General features: G+C 19.8%; 5 protein-coding genes across 5 annotated transcripts, besides 18 other annotated features; 2 read left to right on the top strand and 3 right to left on the bottom strand. All coding sequences in view use genetic code 6, as the record gives it.

Annotated features, from left to right (window-relative positions):
* Nucleotides 1–69: a microsatellite.
* Nucleotides 70–274: 205 nt separating this feature from the next.
* IMG5_173810 (hypothetical protein) lies at nt 275–1260 on the bottom strand. Its single transcript, XM_004029713.1, has 2 exons — nt 868–1260; nt 275–813 (listed from the first exon to the last, which is right to left on the bottom strand). The coding sequence occupies exon 2, from the start codon at nt 781–783 to the stop codon at nt 412–414; it is 372 nt and encodes a 123-aa protein (XP_004029761.1). The 5' UTR covers nt 784–813; nt 868–1260; the 3' UTR covers nt 275–411.
* Nucleotides 1204–1280: a microsatellite.
* Nucleotides 1206–1274: a microsatellite.
* Nucleotides 1208–1254: a microsatellite.
* Nucleotides 1225–1282: a microsatellite.
* Nucleotides 1274–1351: a microsatellite.
* A 1828-nt stretch (nt 1352–3179) lies between these two features.
* Nucleotides 3180–3215: a microsatellite.
* A 3-nt stretch (nt 3216–3218) lies between these two features.
* On the bottom strand, nt 3219–3854 carry IMG5_173800 (hypothetical protein; the record flags this gene model as incomplete). The annotated part of the gene is made up of 1 exon (XM_004029712.1): nt 3219–3854. One exon carries the CDS (start codon nt 3852–3854, stop codon nt 3219–3221), a length of 636 nt encoding a protein of 211 aa, XP_004029760.1.
* A 7-nt stretch (nt 3855–3861) lies between these two features.
* Nucleotides 3862–3936: a microsatellite.
* Nucleotides 3895–3958: a microsatellite.
* A 94-nt stretch (nt 3959–4052) lies between these two features.
* Nucleotides 4053–4095: a microsatellite.
* Nucleotides 4065–4121: a microsatellite.
* A 256-nt stretch (nt 4122–4377) lies between these two features.
* Nucleotides 4378–4452: a microsatellite.
* A 432-nt stretch (nt 4453–4884) lies between these two features.
* On the top strand, nt 4885–7452 carry IMG5_173790 (hypothetical protein; the record flags this gene model as incomplete). Its single annotated transcript, XM_004029711.1, has 4 exons — nt 4885–5375; nt 5511–6269; nt 6825–7215; nt 7428–7452. Exons 1-4 carry the CDS (start codon nt 5138–5140, stop codon nt 7450–7452), a joined length of 1413 nt encoding a protein of 470 aa, XP_004029759.1. The 5' UTR covers nt 4885–5137.
* Nucleotides 5395–5449: a microsatellite.
* Nucleotides 5402–5449: a microsatellite.
* A 3250-nt stretch (nt 7453–10702) lies between the features above and the next one.
* On the top strand, nt 10703–16958 carry IMG5_173780 (hypothetical protein). The gene is made up of 14 exons (XM_004029710.1): nt 10703–10947; nt 11003–11408; nt 11596–11721; nt 11821–11952; nt 12644–12701; nt 12751–12895; nt 12953–13121; nt 13170–13242; nt 13288–13494; nt 14562–14694; nt 14775–15218; nt 15274–15348; nt 15414–16728; nt 16772–16958. The coding sequence occupies exons 1-14, from the start codon at nt 10924–10926 to the stop codon at nt 16882–16884; spliced, it is 3420 nt and encodes a 1139-aa protein (XP_004029758.1). The 5' UTR covers nt 10703–10923; the 3' UTR covers nt 16885–16958.
* Nucleotides 12310–12369: a microsatellite.
* An 829-nt stretch (nt 16959–17787) lies between the features above and the next one.
* On the bottom strand, nt 17788–19877 carry IMG5_173770 (hypothetical protein; the record flags this gene model as incomplete). The annotated part of the gene is made up of 3 exons (XM_004029709.1): nt 17788–18113; nt 18494–18981; nt 19048–19877. 3 exons carry the CDS (start codon nt 19875–19877, stop codon nt 17788–17790), a joined length of 1644 nt encoding a protein of 547 aa, XP_004029757.1.
* An 81-nt stretch (nt 19878–19958) lies between these two features.
* Nucleotides 19959–20002: a microsatellite.
* A 732-nt stretch (nt 20003–20734) lies between these two features.
* Nucleotides 20735–20784: a microsatellite.
* Nucleotides 20735–20790: a microsatellite.
* Nucleotides 20791–21146: the final 356 nt, after the last annotated feature.

Raw genomic sequence — 21146 nt, 5'->3', positions numbered from 1 at the left:
CCCAACCCCAACCCCAACCCCAACCCCAACCCCAACCCCAACCCCAACCCCAAACCTCAATCCCAACCCTATCCTCAACCCTATTTTTAATTCCAATCCGAATCTCAATATTAACCTTAACTTTTATCTTATAACATATAAACTTAAGTTGAATTTATCATATTAATTATACTTTAGTTTTATACTAATATTAATTAAAATTTAAAGTTGAAAAATGTATTAAAATTTTTAATTTTCATTCACAATATATTCATTTTTACAAAAAAAATTTGTTTATAATTTACAAATTATGTTATACAAATTATAATTTTAAATGTAAATGTAAATAAAAATAAAAAATATAAAATAAAAATCTTTATATATAACTATTAATAAATGATTTTTAAATTTTTAATGATTTATATAAATATTTCAAATATTTTCTACTTATCCTTCATCATCATTCTATAATTCAGATGTCCAGAGTGTTAAATTGTCTCTAATTAATTACATAATAGTAGTGGCATCTTTGTATTAATCTTCTTCAATATGTTCAATATCAGCAATAGCATCATCAAAAGCTTGTTTAGCAAGGTTACATGCTTAAGAAGGATCATTCATGACTTCATAGTAGAAAACTGAGAAATTTAAAGCCAAACCTAATCTAATAGGATGAGTTGTGTTTAAATCTTTGTTAGCTATATCAGAAGCCTTTTAATAAGCATCTAAAGCTCCATTAGATGCCTATTAATGAGTTTATCCTTATGCATATTCTGAAATATATCTGTAATAATCTCCTTTCATTTTTAAAAAGAAAACTTTTCCTTCATTTGACTTTTTTTTTAAGTAAAATTGTAACATTTATTTAAATATAAATATTATTAATACCTTAGCTTTAGGAACCAAATGATTGTCTAGTAATTCTAAAATGTTATTGCAGAATTAAGAAAGTTCAGTTTCAATTTTTTTTTGTATTCTCTTAAGAGATTTAAATTCTTGGAACCTTTAGCTTCTTCCTTTTATTCAATTGAAGAAAGAGCTCTCCATGCAGTTCTGCGTGATCCAACAGAATTTTTATAAGCAACCGAAAGTAAGTTTCTTTCTTCTACAGATAGCTCTTGGTCCAATTTTACTACTTATCTCATGTAATCAAGCATGTCTTCAAATCTTTCTGTTTATTCAGAAATCTTAGACATGTAAATTAATTCTTCTCTAGAAAGACTCTATTTTTTCTTTTCTCTTCTTTTTTTTTTTATTTTTTCTTTTCTTTTCTTTAATTTTTTTTATTTTTTTTTTATTTTTTATTTTATTTAAAAATATTATTTTTTCTTTTCTTTTTTTTAAATGATTTTTTATTTTATTTTAAAAAAATATATAATTATTTTATCTCAAAAAATATTTATAGAAATTAAATATGTATTTATATTTTATAGTTTTAATTAATTGAAAACTTACATAAAAAAAATATAAATTACTAATAATTTTAATATTTTTATTAATATCCTTTAAATTATTTATCTTATTTACAAAATCATTTTTATTTTAGTTTTTTAACTAATTAGTTTGCTGATTTGCTTTAAAATTATTAAATTATATTCAATTTTTATTATAACATTTTAATATATATTTGTTAGAATTTTATATATTAAAAAGTAAATGCATTTTATTATTTTTATTATAGAAATATCAATATATTTATATTTAAGTTAATGATAGTGATATATTTTATATTTATTTTTAAAACTTTTTATTAATTATATATTATTTAATTTTTTTTATTTGTTTTTAATTTTTATTCATATTAAAATTATAGCATGCTTTGCATTTATTTCCCATTATATTAATTTTGTAAATATACTTCGTATGTTTTCCTTTTTTAATTATGAATAATTATACTAATTATTGTTTTAGTTCAGTTTTATTTTTATTTTACCTGCTTTATAATTAAAAATAAATTATATTTATATTTTATATTGTATTGTATTGTATTTGTTTACAATTGATTTTCTAGGTTGCTGTGAGTTAAGAAATTATAATAACATGAATTGTGTATTATATATATTAAATATTTAATTTATATATTATTTAAAAATTATTAATTTAAATTATATATTTTTTTTTATATTTTATTTTTTCATATCAACTTCTTAATTATCTAAATAATTTAAAGTTTGGTTCATTTTCTATCAAAATATAAATATTAAATTAAAATTATATATATTACGGATAAATTTAATTTATTAGATTTATAAATTTTTTATAATTTAAATTTATAAACAGGAGTAAGATCTAGTAAAATTAATTGCTCTTTAAAAAAATAAATAGTAAATTTAATTGAAATTATATATAATTAAATAATAATTATTTTTTGAATATTCATTTTTTCATTTTAAATATTTAAATGTATTATTTTTTAAAATTCAGGTATATTTGTTATATAGCTCATTTCTGTTACTAAATTATAAATTTAATAATAATTTAATTAAAAAAATTAGTTTTATTATTGATATAACATTTATTAAAAAGATAAGTCGAATTATTTGATTATTTATTTACAACTTCTTAAAAATATTTTACAAATTTTTTATAAAGTAATTCTAATAATTTTAGATTTTTTATTTTTAAATTTTTATAAATGATTAATAATTCTTCAAATAATTTTTAAAGATTAAAACTTTATGTATAAATATAAAATCTGTTTATCTATTTGAATTCAATAATTAAAAAGCTTAATTTACAAGTATGATTTTTTATTTATAAATTTCTAATAATATATAAACTATATTCAATAAATTATTAAGTAAGTTGATTAAATAATGTTTTTTATGTTTTTATTTTTATTGCAAGTAAATAAAAAAATATATTTAATAATCTGAAATTAATTATCAATAATATATAAGAATTTTTTTTTAAATATTCATAAAATTAAATATTTTTTAAATTTAATTTAAATAATTTTTATGCAGTTTAATAAAATTTAATATCATTTTTTTATGTTTATATTTTTTTATAATATTTGAAATGCTAATGTTAAAAAAATATTCAAAAATCTAAACATACTTTTATAATTTTAAAGGCTATACGAAAATGAAAAATATTTATAAATTTTAATTATATTTGAGATTTATAATAAATTTGTTTGATAATATATTAAAAAACTAAAATTATTAATTGTATTTTTTTTATTACAACTAATTAAATTTATAATAAATATTTTATTTTATATATATATTTTAAATTCATTCTTTTTAAATAATTATAGAATTAACTTTTTATTCATTTAATATAATCCAAACTTCATTTCTTCTCATAAAGGGAATACAAAAAGGTGGATTATAACGTGCAAATTAATAATTTAATTGTTCAATATTTTCTTCTTCATTTATAAATCTATCATTTTTAATTTATTTATACAATTCTTCAAGTTTACTTTTAAATATTTTATCATTTGTAATTCCTGAAAATTAGCATACAGCAACAACTTATTCATCTACTTTTTCGAAAACAATTTCTTTGTCATTTGGCTCAGGAACTTAATCTATTTATGAATATTCAAACGGAAGCACAAAAGATAAAAACTCATTTTAATTTAAAACTGGTGTTGTCATCTAAATTTTTATTGGTTCTTTTAAAACAGGAGCTGTCATTGCAAGCGATTTACTTTTTGTATTAAAAGGTTTTCCAAACGCTCCTATATAATTTGCTAAAATTCTAAATGCTTAGTTTTCATTTTTATTTTTTATTTATACTTTTGCAATAATATATGATTAAATCTTTCTAATTTAATAAGGTTATTATTTAAGTAGCTAAAATTAAGGTTCTTTAGATCCATTAAAACCGAAAATTTAACCAATGCAACCTAATACTTAAGACATTTAGTTTAATATTATTATATAATTATTTTAATAAAATAATAAATATATTAAATATTTGTAATTTATAAAAAATAAATATATTGTAAATTAGAAAATATATATATTTTATTATATAAAAATGAAATATAGAAAATAAAAGCATTTTCTAATTTACAAAAACGTTATTATTTTTATTATAAAAATATATAGTAATATTAAAATTAAATGAAATATAAATATAATTAAAATTAATTATAAATATTGAATTAATAAATATATATTTTAAATTTAAATAATTTAATATATTATTATTAATTTTAAAAAAGGTTTATATATTTTATAACAATTTATTAAAAATTATAATATAATTATATTATTATAAAAATTTATAATAATATATATATATATTTTGGTTTAATATAATTATAAGATTTTATTAAATCTTCATAATAGTTTGAAAATATCTTATGATTATCAATAAATAAAATGCCTATAACTATATTTGTAATAAAATCAGCTTATTTTAATGTTAAATTAATTATAAATATAATTAATAAATTATATATAATTTAATAATCATATTCATATTATTAATTTTAATATAATTTAAATAAATTATTATTAAAAATCTTATTTGCAATTTTTTTTAATTTTTATTCATATTATTTAATATTTATATAAAAAATTAAAAAATTGAATATTATTATGCTTTATATTAAAAGTTATATATATATATAAGAATAATAATGAATTATTAAAATTTATATAAAAATGAAAACTGTTAATAATTAAAATTAAATATATTATGATATTATAAAAAAATAAAACTAATTTTAAAAAAATAATATATATTTTTTTTTATTCTTTCTTAATAATAAAATATATATAATTTTATATAAATAAAAATGAGAAAAATTTAATTAATTTTATTTTTATATTTTGTTATTTGTTTTTATTCTACTTAAATTTCTTCTGATGATATAATAATGGATTATTCAAACGCAGGTTATTTAACAAAATTACAATTTAAATTTTAAATAGTTTCTAAGCTTACTAAAACTGATTACATAAATTTTTAATTTCCCTTCCAATTGCATTATAGCTTAACTCCAGATATTTCTTCTATTGACTCTTTATTTCGTCCTTATGGACTTTTAGCGACTTGGACAAGCTTAGATAAATAATAGTAAATTTAAGGAAATTTAATTTTTTATGCAAAAAGTGTTGACTCTACAAATTATTATGGCCATTTTTATGATTAAAACTAATTTTAAATATAAATTTAAAGTGGCTGGTATTAAATTATGATTTAAATAAATGATAAAAGAGCTTTGTAATATTAAAAAGTGGATTGTTTATTATAAATCTAAATCGAAACTGTGAGCGGAATCGATAAAAATAGCTAAAAATATGACTTTAATTCAGGTTTTGCTTATATTTACTTATAACCTGCACCCTTTGAAAATCTAAAATTTAATGTTTTCTTTGAAAATGATAAGACTAGAAAATAACTATCAAAAAGAGATAATATAGTTTGGTTTGGTATTAATATAATAAAAAAATTATAATTATATATCTATATATTATATATATAAATTTTATATATTATATTTTATTTTCTCTTTATATTTTAATCAATTAATTTTTTTTACTTTTAAAAATAATTAAAAAACATAGATTTCGATTCTCAATAAATTACTAATTATTCTTAAAGCGACGAAGATATAAGGTTTATCATTTTACTAAACGATAATTCATTTTAATTTGAATTCGAAAAAGGTTGCAAATCAGTAAAGAAAGATTTAATTCCAATAAACAATCCACTTTTAGATTCTTAATATAAATGTACAGTAGATATTTAAACTAACTCTCTTATAATTCTTTTAAAGCCTTAAGCTATATAAGCCACAAAATATTATAGAATAGAAGCAACTATTAAAAATCCTTCCTTTGTTATTCAAAATATTGGTGTTTAATTAAGAATGCTAAGAGATTATTCACCACATATTCTTTCAATAGGAAATGCAAATAATATATTTGAAACAAGCCCAATAAACTTAGCTTCTTATAAAGTTAGTTTTGGCTGGGATGTTTTACCGTCTTAATAAAATCCATTTAAAATGATTGTTGTAAGAGGGGATAAAAAAGATGCTTCTTATATTCCTTTTAATTCATTTAAATTTAGATTTATATTAGATATCGACACTCCAGAATAACAAGAGTTAAGAGTAATTCTAAAACTTAAAACAGAACCTGATGATATTTTATTAGCTGGTTCAATAAAACATAATTTTCCTGGATTCAACGTCAATCCGTAATAAGTCAAAGACAACTTTTGTAGAGAATATAACAAAGACACATCTGATAAAAGAAAATTAATATGTTCTTCTATTGGTTAATTAAAAAAGATTAAGAATATTATATTTCATTTAAAATGTAATAATATATCTATATATTATATTTTAATAGAAATATTATTTTAAAGGTTTTTTAATTACGATGATTACGAATCAGATATCTTTTTTAATGAATTCGGAAGTCTTTCAATAGAAACAGTTGAAAGAATAGATATTTCTTAACATAACTTTTTTGTAATTAGTAGAGATTTATAATTTTTAAATAATATAAGAAATTATAAAGAAATATACTAAGTGTTAATTCAAACTGAAAATATAGAAGATTATTTAAAATAATTAAAGACGTTTGATGATGTCGTTTTACTAGCTTTTGCACCAGGGATGGAAAGTTATACTGGCTAAATTTAAAGTGCTAATTACTATACATTAAATGAAAATTATATTAATGAAAATGAAAAAAAAATACTGTCAAAAGATATTTTCATTCCTTTAAGTAATTTTGATTTTATTAACTTTTGTATCGACAAAATTATAAATTCAGTTTTAGGAGCTAAATAGCCTTTATATATAGCTTAAATTCTTAAATTTAATTAGGCTTTTTATTTAAGCAAAAATATTCACTAAACATAACTAGTTTAAAAAACATATCCTTAAAATGCTTACTCCATTAAATCTAAAAACGGTAGAAATTGGGTTCCTTAAGAGACTAAACATAAGTTTACTCAAGTAAGCTCAATTAATAGTTCTAAAAACTTAATTAATTTCAACCCTACTACAGATATAGGGATAAAAGGAAACAATTAAATTTAAAAATTAGTATTTTGTTTCTAAGCTCCTTACACTGATGCTGTAAAAGCAATATAATATGATAGCTTAGCAGATAAAAGTTTTAATGATATAAATAATGTTGGAATGAACATTATAATGAATCCTAAATTTAGCATTCAATAAAGCAGTGTCTCTGTAGAATTAAATGATTCTACTGTTCCTCGTGTATCCGTTCCTAAAATATCCTAAAATAATTAGTAATTACAAATATAAATATAGTTTATTAGTTAAAATTAAATAGCAACTATATTCTAATAAGCCCCTACAAAAGATAATCTTTTTGGATTAAATTAATTCCAATTTGATTGGCATTCTTCAATGTATACAGAAGATAAGAATATGGATTTTTTTATTTAAATTATAGAAGGAATAAATGGACCTACAAATAAATAAACTATAATTTCTACAGTTCTTATTAATGGATATTCAATTGATAACGGAAAACTACCTAATATACAAAGTAACTTTGCTAATTATTATACCGCAAATGCAGGCGATTTCATTCCCACATTTGTTCATATTTACGGCACACTACCTGATTATAAATCTACTAATGTTCCTTTTAAAATTGCTTTATTTTTCGATAATGTTGATTTTTATTATTATAATTAATCTTATAATTAAATAAGCTGCTAAATGTTATCAGATTTATAAAATCCTTATACTTGTACAGGATATACATAGATTGATATTTAAACAAGAAAAAATTTTATAATTATTATAATTATTACTTCACAATGAACAAAATAGAAATTACAATGTAAGAATAACCTACTTCTAAATTTTAGTTACTCATACCAATTAAATCTAACGACTAAGATCTTTCAATATCAATACACGCAGGTGTTATTGTAAATGACTAATTATAAGATATAAAGCTATTAATACAAAAAACTTTTGTAAAAAATGCAAAAACTTTAATCCCTCCATTACCTGAATTAAGTAATGTAAATGACTATTAATATGGTATAGATTTAAGCGCTTGCATTACTTGTTAAGTTGGCAAATAAATAAATTCTTTGCCTATAAAAGCTTATCATACTGGTGGTGCCCCTAATATTAGATTAAGCAGCGCTTCTTCCTTTACCTTCGGCTGCGATTATCAGTTTTATAAGACTAAAACTAATTAGTATGACATTTAAAGTACTATTTAAGCTACTTTTACTGATGATTCTCTGAATAAATGCTTATTTTACAATTATAGGTAAAACGCTATTTCTAAATACGGTGTATTCTGTCCATTTAACAAAGGTACAGTTACTAATTTAAGTTAAATAACTCTCAGTCCATTTAATCTGCCAAATCAAAGTTTTTTTAATAAAGACAATAGTTTTTCAATTAATTCATTTTCAGGATATTCTAATCAAGATGGAATTTTGTAAACTTTGCAAAAAAACTTTTTAAATACACTATAACCAGCAGTTATCGAAACTATAGTAATGCCTACACTAAAAAAAAACCAAAATTCTATATATTTGGTTTTTGAAATTGTTACACCAATTAATTTAGAATAGTAATTTTTTGTAGTTATTTAATCTATTAACAATTTACCTTTAAAATAAAATGAATATAGCGTATGTAATGTGTCTATTAATGATTAACCTTTTAAAGAAAATTAATGTACTGTTGTTTGTTTTTGCTCTACTGAGGCTTGTAATCCAGCTTGTGCTCATCCTGTTTGTCCTGCAGATTGTAAAATTAAGGAATTAACGAAAGAGTTAGCTTTTAAAATTTAGACAAATAGTGGATCTTGGCCAAGATAAAGCAAAATTAAAATTTTTTAATATGGAATTACAACTGATGATGCTGGAGTTGATGCAAAAGTCAAAATTCAGATTTATAATTAATAAGTCACAAATTTATAAGCAGAAAAAACAGATATTGATTTAAAATTTGACAAAACCAAAAATTTTTAAACCAAAATGGAAATTATCTAATATTAGTAGCAAAACTTTAATAAAGAATCGATTACTTTTTTAAGCTTTTTAATAAGACTAACTTCTAAAAGCTTTTATGTGAACGAAATGATAGAAATTGATTTAGGTAATTTTTTTTAGACGAACAAATAATAATTGTCTAATTTATACAGTGATATTTTCGAATAAACTAAAAATGGATAACTAATATCATATAATGGTATTTAGTCTATTATTTATTATTTAAAAAACGACAATAAATTATTATTATAAATTGTTTTTAAATCAATAGAATAAATAGAAGAAATAATTTTTTATATAAAATGTTACAACTTAATTACTTAAAATACCCTTTCTAAATATATAATTACATATTCTTATAAAGATAATTAAATATTTAATCAAGAAACAATAGTACCAATACCACTTCCTAATAATTAAAATAAAGACTTAGAAACTTATTCTTCTAAATAAAATAAAAATGTTCAAGATATATAAATTAAAAAATATTTCGCTACTCCAGGAAGCGGTTTAGAAATATAGATATCAGCCAAAATAACAAAATCAAAAATAACAGATGAGTCAAGGATAATAATAGTATTTCCTAAATATTATAACCCTTTTCTATCTAGAGATGGAGATAAAAATGGAATAAGCTGTTATTAAGGTTCATATAATGGGCTTTTATCATGTTATGTAGTTGCTCCCTATGTCCTTGAAGTAAAGCATTTTTAAGAAGTTACTGAACTTGGATAAACTATAACTTTTAGAGTTTGTGGAGTTTTATAAACTCTTGTATATGAAAAAGACTTGTTTTTCATAGCTATAGACGATAATATGGATGATGATGAATATTAAGAATATTATTATGTTATAGACTAACCTATTGTACTTGGAGAATAAATAATTAGGGAAACTATAGATTTTAGAAGTACTTAAATTTCATCATATTTCTTGCGTTAGAATAAAGTTACTTATGTTTTTAGTGTTTATATTCCTCAAAATATACCTTAAATTTAAGAAGGATACTTTATATGTATTAGTTTTCCCTAAGTATATATTAATTAATTAAGGCATTATGAGCCTAAATGTAAAATTATTGAAAAGGGATTATTAAATAATGAATTATCAGGATATTGCGCTGTTTTTGGATTACGTATTAAAGTTTATTTGAACGAAATTATAAGTTCTGGTTAATTTTATGATATAATAATAGATAATATGTATAATCCTTCTATTTTTGCACCTCTTGCATATAAATATATAATAGAAATCATAGAAAATAATTGCTAAAAAGTACTTTATAGATCTTTTGATTCATCATCTAATTTCTAATTATAAAATATTATATAAAATCCAAATTAAGACATTTTAAAATATGTAGATGAGTAAGGAAATGAAATTACCTAAATTTAAATGATAAAAGGAGTGATTAACCCTATTTTATATATTTAAAGATATAATTAAAAAGGAGTAATAACTCCTGTATTTTCACGTTCCTTTTTACTGAAAGGATCTATTGTTAACATCGATTTATTCCCTCCATCGCTTAAAGTAATTGTTGGATAGACAGATGCTACAATTTAGTTCTATTCTTAATTTACTTAAGGTACATTTGCATTTTAATTGCATAAGGAAAACGATGGAAATTATTATAGTAATTTATCTCCAATAATGCTTATTTTTGATAATTTGAATAAACAAGTTGTTAAATTTTTATAATAACCTTTGCTTATCTCAGTTTCCTAAACTAAACTTTTACTTACTCTTAATACTTTATTACCTTTAGAATATATAGACATCAAGTTCTATTTTAAGGAAGGTGTCGATTCTAAAGGAATTTTAATAGATAATAATAAAAATACTATTAGATTTACATAAACTTAAAATTTCGGATCAATCTAATTCTCATTTTAAAACCCGACTTTAAATGTTAATGACGAACTTATTCTATCTATTGATATTTCGGGTCCAAATAAAGATTCGTATATGATACCTAAAAATCCTTTAAAAGTTCATTTATTTTATACTTTATTATTTTTATATTTTCATTTATTTAACAAAAAAGTTGACAATAATACAAAGCACAATTGATAAAGAACAGTAAATAACATAATTTGATATCTTAACTGATACAATAACAGCTTAAGTAACAATAAATTGTGCAAATAAAGGATATTTTTTATATGGAGTATCTATGTATTATTCATCTAATGCCTAAAAATGTGCAATAGAGCAGGTTAATGTTTAAGCATAAAAATTGGATGAAGATTTAGCATCAGACGAATAAAGTATATGCTCTTACTAATTTGGTTCAGCTCCTTTACTAGATACAACTTAAGGTATTCAGATAAAACTAAGAGGCTTATAGGTAAAATAAGATTATCGTATATTTGGATTATGTGAAGATGAAAAAGGAAGAATAAAATACGATAATAAACAATTTTAAACAAAAGATAATTCAGGAGTTACAAGTAAATTAAAAATTGATTTTGTAAAAGAATTAACAGTTGAATAAAGATAAAATATGAACTGTTTTCTTTCCCTTTTCACTTTTTCAATGCCAAAATAGTTAATATATATAAATATAAATATTTATATGACAAAAAAATAGTGTAAATAGCTTTGATGGATCTTATTGTAAAGAAATAAAATTTGTAGGATAAAGAAGAGTTTTGCTAGATTAATATATTAATTCTAATGATAGTATTTTAACCCTTAATTGTGAAGAAACAGATATTCCTATTAAAACTGTTATAGGTATGTCCAGTGAAACATTTTATTTTGGTAAAAACATCTATACTTTTGATGATTAAACATTTAAAAATTTACTATCGGCTTCTAAAAAAGAATGCTTTAGAACATATATAATGTAAAACATATAAGGTATACCTGATATTGTAAATATTTACCCTTTAAGTGTTATTTAAGATAACCCACCCTCAGCTTAAAGTATTAATCCAGTATTATACAGAGGTTAAACCTGGGCATTTTTAGATATTCCTTAACTTACTACAAGTGGGTTAATATACATGATATTGGATAGTTCAAAAAATACTAAACCTACTTTATAATAAATTAAATAAGGAAAAAACAGTTAAGATGAAAATGCAATAACTTTTTAAAAAGTTATTTGTGATAAAGATAGATATGGGTCTTGTAATAGTACTTTTATTAGTCTATAAGCTGAATAAGATTATTCAATTTATTATGTTGTAGGAAATGAAAATCCTTTTGAGGATTTAGCTGTTTTTGGAGATGTTTAAATTATTTAGGTTAAAAGAGATGTTATTGATATTATTTAATCTTTTTCAAAGATAATTTATTATAAAATAGAAATTTTTGTATTATTCATTTTGTATTTATAATGAAAGAAATAATTATATATATATTTTTTTTAAATTATTAATGAATTTTTTAATAATTATTAAATTTATTAGATAAATTTTATTTTATATATATAAAAAAAAATTCTATTTTTTTTTAATTCAACAAAATTTCAAAATAAAATTAAAAATTATTTAATTATTTCAATAAATTAAATGTAAAGATCAGAGTTATAATAATCCAATAGCAAATACTCCTAAAAGTACCTTTATAAAAGCCAACTAAAAAAAATAATATTTACTCACAAAAATATATTTTATCTATTTAATATCTTAATATTCACAATTTTTAAAAATTAGTTCTAATTATAGACCAATATCAGCTTCATAAAAATAAAAATCCTAAATTCCTGAACCAGATGGTGATATTGAAGAATACATGTTATTTAATAAATCTAATAAAAATTAAACTTTTAATTTATAAAAAAAGGGAAGTACTTTTAGAACATTAAAAAAATTGTGAAAAATCAGGAAAATATGTTGAAGCTGAATTAGCTAAAAGAAGATTATAAGAGTTAAAACTAGAATTCGAAAGGAGATCAAAAGACGAAACGAAATAACGTCATTTGAATGAGGTTTTTTAAATTATAAATTTAAGTATAATAGATAGTTTAATATTATTTATTTTATAGAAATAGGAAATTGAAAAGGCTCATTTAAATGAATATAATGAATTCAATGAGTTTTGGGATAGAAAAATGCTTGAATTTAATTAAGAAGCTGAAAAAGTTGAAAAAGAAACTATCGAAAGACATTAAGAAGAAATGAATAAATTTTAAGAAGAAATAGAATAACAAATAAGTTTTCATAATTTAATTTAGTTTATTTTTTATATTTATATAAAAAAAGCATAAAAACCAAAAGATACTCCTGAATTATTACATTTAAGAAAAATGGAAGAATAACTAGCTAAATAATAAGAGTAATCAATTAGATATTTTATTTTTATTAAATTAACTTAATAAAGATATATGGAAGCTCATTAAATTCAACAAAGAATATTTACTATTGAAAAAGAAGAGTTTGAAAAATGGAATTATTAAAGATAAATTAAACTAAAAAATTTAATGCAACATTTAAGATTAAGATAATAAAATGAAATATCAGCATTAAGATAAAGAATTATTTCTGGTTAAGATGAATAAAAAAAAATTAGGAACTAAGAACTTGAAAAGTAAATAATTAATTATTAAAAAAATAATACAAAGTTATTATATGTGAATTACAAAAAAGGCTTTTACAAAAATATAATAATGTAAAAAAAGAACTTGAAAACACATAAATATAAGAAAATTAAAAGATAGAAAAATCATTAAAATAAGGATGTAATCAAAAAATTTTATTTTTGTTAAAAAAAAAAAATTTTATAAAAGCCATTATGAATGCTTCCAGAATTATGAATTAATCAAAAATGTAAAGTTTGTCATAGGCAAAAAATAAAAATAATTAATAATGATGATTATATTTAATTGATAATTTTTAAAGGAAATACGTTTTTAAAAATAAAATAATTCTTCTAAAATATTAAAAAAAATATAATATGCATTTTCATTTAAAAAATTATCGATTTTTATATTCAAATAAAAAAATCATTTTTCATTTTTAAAAATAAATAAATTAAGTGATAGGTATATAAAAATTGCAAATGTAAAAGTATATTTTTTTCCTTAAAGCTAAAATATACATATTTTTTATTTTTAAATTACTTAGAAATAACAATCTTATTAAAATGAATAAATAAAATAAAAAAATATTAATTTAAAAGTATATTTTATATGTAGTTTATCTTAAACATCTATTTTACACAAATAATATATACTTTTTATAAAAAGCAATTGAATATTTTAAATAAAATTATTAAAATATGAAGGTATATTATTTTCAATTATTATGTATTTATGTAAATTCACTTAATATATAAAAGTAAATATTATTATATTAATTAATATATGTTATATAACCAAATTTAATTATTATTATTATAATTTTATTTATATATAGTATTTTTATTTTTAATTACTTTTAATATTATTTTCTCTATTAAGTAGTTTTATTTAACTCATATTTTTTTTAATATTTATATCTAAATACTTTTGATTTGCATATTAAATAAAAAATCGTAAGATTTTATATAAAAAAATTATTAGAAAATTCTTTTTTTATATAAAAAAATACAAAAATGTTGAAAATTGCAAAGAATATAAACATTAGCAATATATTATGTAAATAATATATAAATAGGTTGACTTAAAAATAAATCTGTTCTATTTCTCAATCATTTAATTTCAAATAAGAAATTTAATAAATAAGAAGGTCTTTATTTTATCATCCTTGTAGCACATTTGCATTAGAAACATAAGAAAAAATTATAAAAGTAAAATTAAAAAAATACTATTCATTATTGCAATTTAAAAACATATTAATTAATTAATTTTTAAAAAAATAAAAATAAAGAATTAGAACATTATTAATGTTTTAAATACAAATGATAATACCAAATTTAGAAATGTTGCAATAATAGCACACGTAGATCATGGAAAAACAACTTTAGTAGATACACTTTTAAAATAATCAGGCTTAGAAAATTAGAAATCTATGGATAGTAATGCACTTGAATAAGAAAAAGGAATCACAATTCTTTCTAAAGTTACAGGAATTACTTATAAAGATTATAAAATCAATATTGTAGATACACCTGGTCATTAGGATTTCGGAGGTGAAGTAGAACGTATTATGTAGATGGTTGATGGAGTTATTTTGTTAATATGTGCAACTGAAGGACCAATGACTTAAACCAAATTCGTACTAAAAAAAGCTTTAAAGTAAAAATTGAAACCTATTGTTATTATAAATAAAGTAGATCGTCCAACTGCAAGATGTAAAGATGTTGAAAATGAAGTAATTAAATAACTATTAACCATAAGAAATAAAAAAATATTAAAAATAATTATAGATATTAGATTTATTTATAGAAATGGACATTCCTGAAGAAGATTTAGATTATCCAGTTTATTATGCATCAGGAAGAGTAAAAATATTTAATACTATATTATATATCTAAGAAAACAATAAATTTATATTTTTTAAAAAAAGGATGGTTGGGCTGTGGACAATCTAAATAATATAAAAAGTGATAATAAAAAAGACGTTTCCTGCATTTTAGATGCTATAGTTAATTATGTACTACCGCCTAAATAAACAAAAGAAGGAGATTTCCAACTGCTTATTTCTTAAACAGAAAGTAACATATACCATGGAAAGTTGGTAATTGGGAAGATAAATTCAGGAGTTTTAAATGTTGGCGATAAATTAGATTCATATGATAGAGATGGTAAATTAATTGAAAGTAATAAAGTTATGAAAATAATACGAAGATACGGATAGAAACAAGTAATTATTTTTTTTAATTTTAATAAATTAACTAAAAGATGGAAATATAAACAGCTTATGCAGGTGATATTGTTTCTATTGCTGGATTCTCCAATTCAACAGTTTCATATACTTTAAACAAACAAGGAAATAAAGGATCGATTCCCAGTATTCCTATAGATCCTCCAATTATTGGTGTTGCAATATCTCCTAACACATCTCCTTTAGCAGGAAAAGAAGGAGTAAAATTAACTTTCAACTAATTAAGATAAAGACTTTAAGAAGAAAGTGAAAACGATGTTGCCTTAAGAGTTTAAGGTATTTTTAAAAATAAAAAATATAATAAAATCAATTAATTAAGGTTTGGGCTAAAAAGATGGAGCGAATTTAGTTGTAGAAGGAAGGGGAGATTTACATTTAGGTGTTTTATTCGAAAATATGCGTAGAGAAGGATTTGAAATGAGTTTAACTCCTCCCTAAATTATATATAAATAAGTAGGAAACAAAACCTTTGAACCAGTAGAAAAAGTCAAAATTGAGACTAGTCCTATTTATTCTTCCATAATTATTGAAAAACTAGGACTTAGAAAAGGAGTATATGAAAATTGTGAAGAAATAACTGCCGATTTACATAGATTAACTTTTCTTGCACCAACTAGAGGCTTGATTGGCTTTAGAACTGAGCTTATGAACGACACTAAGGGAACTGCTGTTATGGAATCATTTTTCCATGAATATTAAGAACATAAAGGAACATTAAAAAAAAATACTAAAGGAGCTTTAATATGTACTACTGATGGTTTATGTACTGCTTATGCAGTTAAAGCTTGTGAAAAATTCGGATAATTATTTGTTATTCCTGGAAGTTAAGTTTACGCAGGAATGGTTATTGGAGAAAATTAGAAGGAATCAGATGTAGAATTAAATCCAACTAAAAAAAAAGAACTCACTAATGTTAGAAGTAAGTAACATGAAGAAAAAATTTTGCTTTAACCTGCTAGACAATTCAGTATTGAAGAAGCTATTTCGTATATTAGAGGTAATAAATAAGTTATTTCAAATAAAATATTTTTTTATTTTAGATGATGAAATTGTAGAAGTTACACCTAAAAATCTTAGAATTAGAAAGAAAGAACTTGACCCTAATGTAAGAGCTAAATTTATTAGAGATCAAAAATCCAAAAGGCAAAGCTGACATTAAAAATAATAAGCAATAAACAAATAAATTTTAATTAAATTTATAAATATATTTGTATGAAAAAAATAAATTTTTACACTTATACTTTTTTTAATTATAAATAAAATAACATTTATATAAATTTGTTTTAAAAACTAATAATTTTTTTAAATTTTAATTAATATCTTTGATAAGTAATAAAGAAAAAATATTTTTTTTGAAAAATATATTTTTATTTATTTTTTTAATCAAAACTCAATACATCAATACATAATAAACATAAATTTAATAATATATATATATTTATTCATTATCTCGATAATGTTTTTGAGAATTTGAAATATACTTTTTATATTAAAAAATCGTAATCAACAAGAACTTTCCAATATACTAAACATACATAGAACTATTTTTTATAAACTTTTTATTAGTAAATATTTTTTGAATGTTTACCTTTAAAAAAAATACTAATATTTATATATAAAGTATAAAAGGATTCCATGCAGGACTTACTTTATCTAGTTAAGAATCGATTGAGTTCCATTTCTGTTTTTTTTTTTTGAAATATATATTATTTTTAAAAATATTTACATTTGGATATAAGCATATCCATATAATTTAGGATATAATAGATAGTAAAAAGCAATTAATAATTATTCTCAATCTAAGTCTAGTTGCTTATTTACAATTAAATAATATTATAGAAACCATAATTAAACAATCTATAAGTTAAAATATTAAAAATTAAAATATATTTATTTTTAAACATCAAAAAAGTTGCAATTATCAAATCCAAACAAAATAGTTAAAAATAAATAAATAAAAGTTTGAACAAATAAAAATGTTGCCCAATCATTTACTTTTTAATTTAAACAAAAAGAAATTAAAGTAATATTTATTTACTAAATGGAGTTAAAGCTATCAAAACGAATTTACAAAAATTTATTCTATTTAATATATGTTAGTAGTTAAATTTTCAATATCATTATCAGGACCTAATCTAAAGTTGGTTATTGATATTTCTCTTTATGCTGAACTTTTGTTTTAAGCCTAACTTATTTTATCATTAAAAACGTTAGGCTTTAAAAACATAGATTCATCATATTTAAATTAGACTGAATTAGAAGGATATAAAGTTATACTTGATTTATAGTTATATGAAGTTGAGAAATCTTTTAAAGCATCAAACTTGCATAATAAAATAATTTCTTTTCCTGGAGGTAATACAATGTCGATGTTTTCATGATCTTATTTAATTATTTAAAATATTCAAATTTAATATTTTTTTTACCTTTAAAAGGTTACATTAATTTATAGCCTTAAAATTTATTAAAACTAATTTTAGTCTACAAGACTGTAATTCCAAGAATTATTATAAAAATAGAAATAAATTAAACCTAGATTATTACCGTTATATCTTAATTATTTCATTACCTTAATATTCTACTTTGTTATGTTTATTTTCTTTACTTATTGGTTTTGTTAAACAATATTATTTAATAGCCTATTTTTAAAATTCATCACAATTCATACCTGTAATAAATTAAAACTAATTCTCACCATTTGTATAAGAATCTTTATTTTTATTTAAATATTTTTGATGTTTTAAAAAAGAATAATTAATTACTTATTACAATATTTCTAGTATAATTTTGATTCCATAATACTTCTACAAATACAAAATATTCTCCAGGCTCAAAAATACAAAAAGCATCATTGTTTCTATCATAATCGAAATTTCCTGATACCCATTAAATTTAATTTGTTTCGAAATTATGTTTTGTAACAATAATTGTACTAAAAGAATAATTATAAATGTCCTATTTAAAAAATCTAGAATCATCTTAATTCAAAGTTATCCATCCAACTTATCTTTATTTTATTATAAGCTTAACTATTGCAGCATTTTATTAATTATCCATATCAACCTTTATTGAATTGCACTTATAATTATCTTTAATTTGACATAAACCAATTCCTTCATAATACTTAACAAAATCTTCAACCTAAATCCAAAAGCTTCCGTCATTTTCATTTTTAAGATTTAATTATTCTTTTAATTAAGGAGTCCATTTTAAACTATTATCACTCCAATCACCATTCCATTCAACTTTACTTTATATATAATATAATATAATATTTTATTATAATTTTTTTATAAAAAGTGGCAATTATACATACCCCCAAGGATTTCTTATTTTAATAATTCCAACTTATTTATTGACTTGATAATCGAAAATTTACTTTATATCAAGGATTGAATAAGCATGCCCAGCTAAAATCCCAAGTTTATTCTATTCTTCCTTAATGTGAGCACTCTTAGTATAACAAATTAATATATCACTTTTTCCATTATTATCATGTTAGATTAAATAGTTCCAGACTTCATCAGGATTATTACTATCTAAATTCTAATAAGGTGCACCTGTCAAATCTCTCAAAGCAATCGCAGGATTTCCTCCTTCTATTTTAAAATAAGATCCATAAGCTTTAGCATAAGCCTTTTCTAATAAGACGACCCACAATTCAGCTCCAGTAGCTTTGGAAAAACAAGGAATTCCTTTAATGCAAGGTATTCTGTCATCAATAATAATATTTTTCCATTCTCCTTTAATATTCAACCAAATGGAATATAAACCGTTTTTTTAGTAATTTTTAGTATGAAATAATTTCAAAATATATTCTTTTCTTTCTGCTAAAGAACTTAAAGAACACAAAAAATAAGAGTCTCCTAAAATACCCTATTTAATATCGTTAACTTCTATTTCTTTAAATACATCTATTCCTTAAAACTCATCAAATATTTAATTTGGGCGTAACCATTGTATTTTTTCCCAAACTTTTTATTACTATTAAGGCATTAAATTCCAATATTCACATAATGATTCTTTTGTAGGAGGAAAATATTCATCATAAAATACACCTTTCTCACCTAAAAGTTAAAGTTCATGTGATTTTTGATTATAATCTTACAAATTCAAACCATATTCACTTGAGAATACATCTTGCATTTGTATTTAATTAATTTAGGCAAAAGATTTATTACTGGAAAACTTTCTTTATTTTGATTAATTCATTTTGTTAATTAAATTATTTTTTTAAAATAACTAAAAAAATTTATTTATAAAAATAAAAATAAAAAAATTATTCAAAATATATCTAAAAAATTAATGTAAATGAAATAGGATTTCATTATTTTTTTTAAAAAAAATCAAATTAATTTTAAATATAAATATTAACTTCAATCGATTCAAATAATAAATTTAAATTCAAAATTATTTTTTAAAGAAATTAATTTATTATATCCAATTTAAAGTTAAATAAGCAATAAAGGTTTAGTTATAATTGATTAATTTCATATTTAATTATTTTTTCAGTAATTTATTTTTAAAAATTAAATAAAATAAATGAATTATGTTTAAGATTAATAAAAAATAAAATATAATTAAATAATCTATAAACTAAAAAAAATAAATAGAATAAATAAATGAATAGTATATAAAAATAATATAATAATTTATTAATACTAAAGTTTTTATAAATATTATTTTAGTATTTTTTTTAATATTATTATAATTTAAATAGTAAATTTATTTATTTAAAATATACATTTTAAAAAAAATATATAGTATATATTTTTAAAATAGAAATTATATATACTATATAAATTTTAAAACAATATAATCATTTTAAAATCATATCATTTTATTAATGTAAATACATAATTAACATATTTAGATAGAACTTTTTACAAATTTTAATCGAAATCATCATCAATATAAACATTTTAATTACTTATATCAATAAATTTGTTTTAATATATATTAAATCTGTTAATTTGATAACTTTTTATAATTTTATATTTTAAAAATAAATAAATAAATAAATAAATAAATAAATAAATAAATAATTAAATAATTAATTTATATATTAGTAAGCTTATATTTTTAAAATTACTTTTTATAGATGCTCATCATTATCTAATTTCGGTATTATACCATTTGCAATTAGAAATCTTAGTTATTTTTATTCTCTTTCTTTATCTTCTTAGTCTAATTATTACAACATTTCACTTAATTTTATTTAATTATTATTTTCTTAATTAACAATATTATCTGAAACTTATTATTACTCTATTTCACTTTATTATTATTTTTATTACCCAAGTTATTATTTTTATTTTTTTTAATCTCTTTATAAAATATAAAATTTTCTTTTTTCTTATATTATATTGAATAAATCTTAAATATAGGAAAAGCAAAGCCTTTATTAAATAATAA

Source organism: Ichthyophthirius multifiliis (assembly GCF_000220395.1).
Source record: "Ichthyophthirius multifiliis unplaced genomic scaffold scaff_1120509251273, whole genome shotgun sequence".
NCBI classification, from domain to species: domain Eukaryota; phylum Ciliophora; class Oligohymenophorea; order Hymenostomatida; genus Ichthyophthirius; species Ichthyophthirius multifiliis.
The sequence above is the reverse complement of the archived record's forward strand: the minus strand, read 5'-3'. Positions and strand labels throughout refer to the sequence as shown.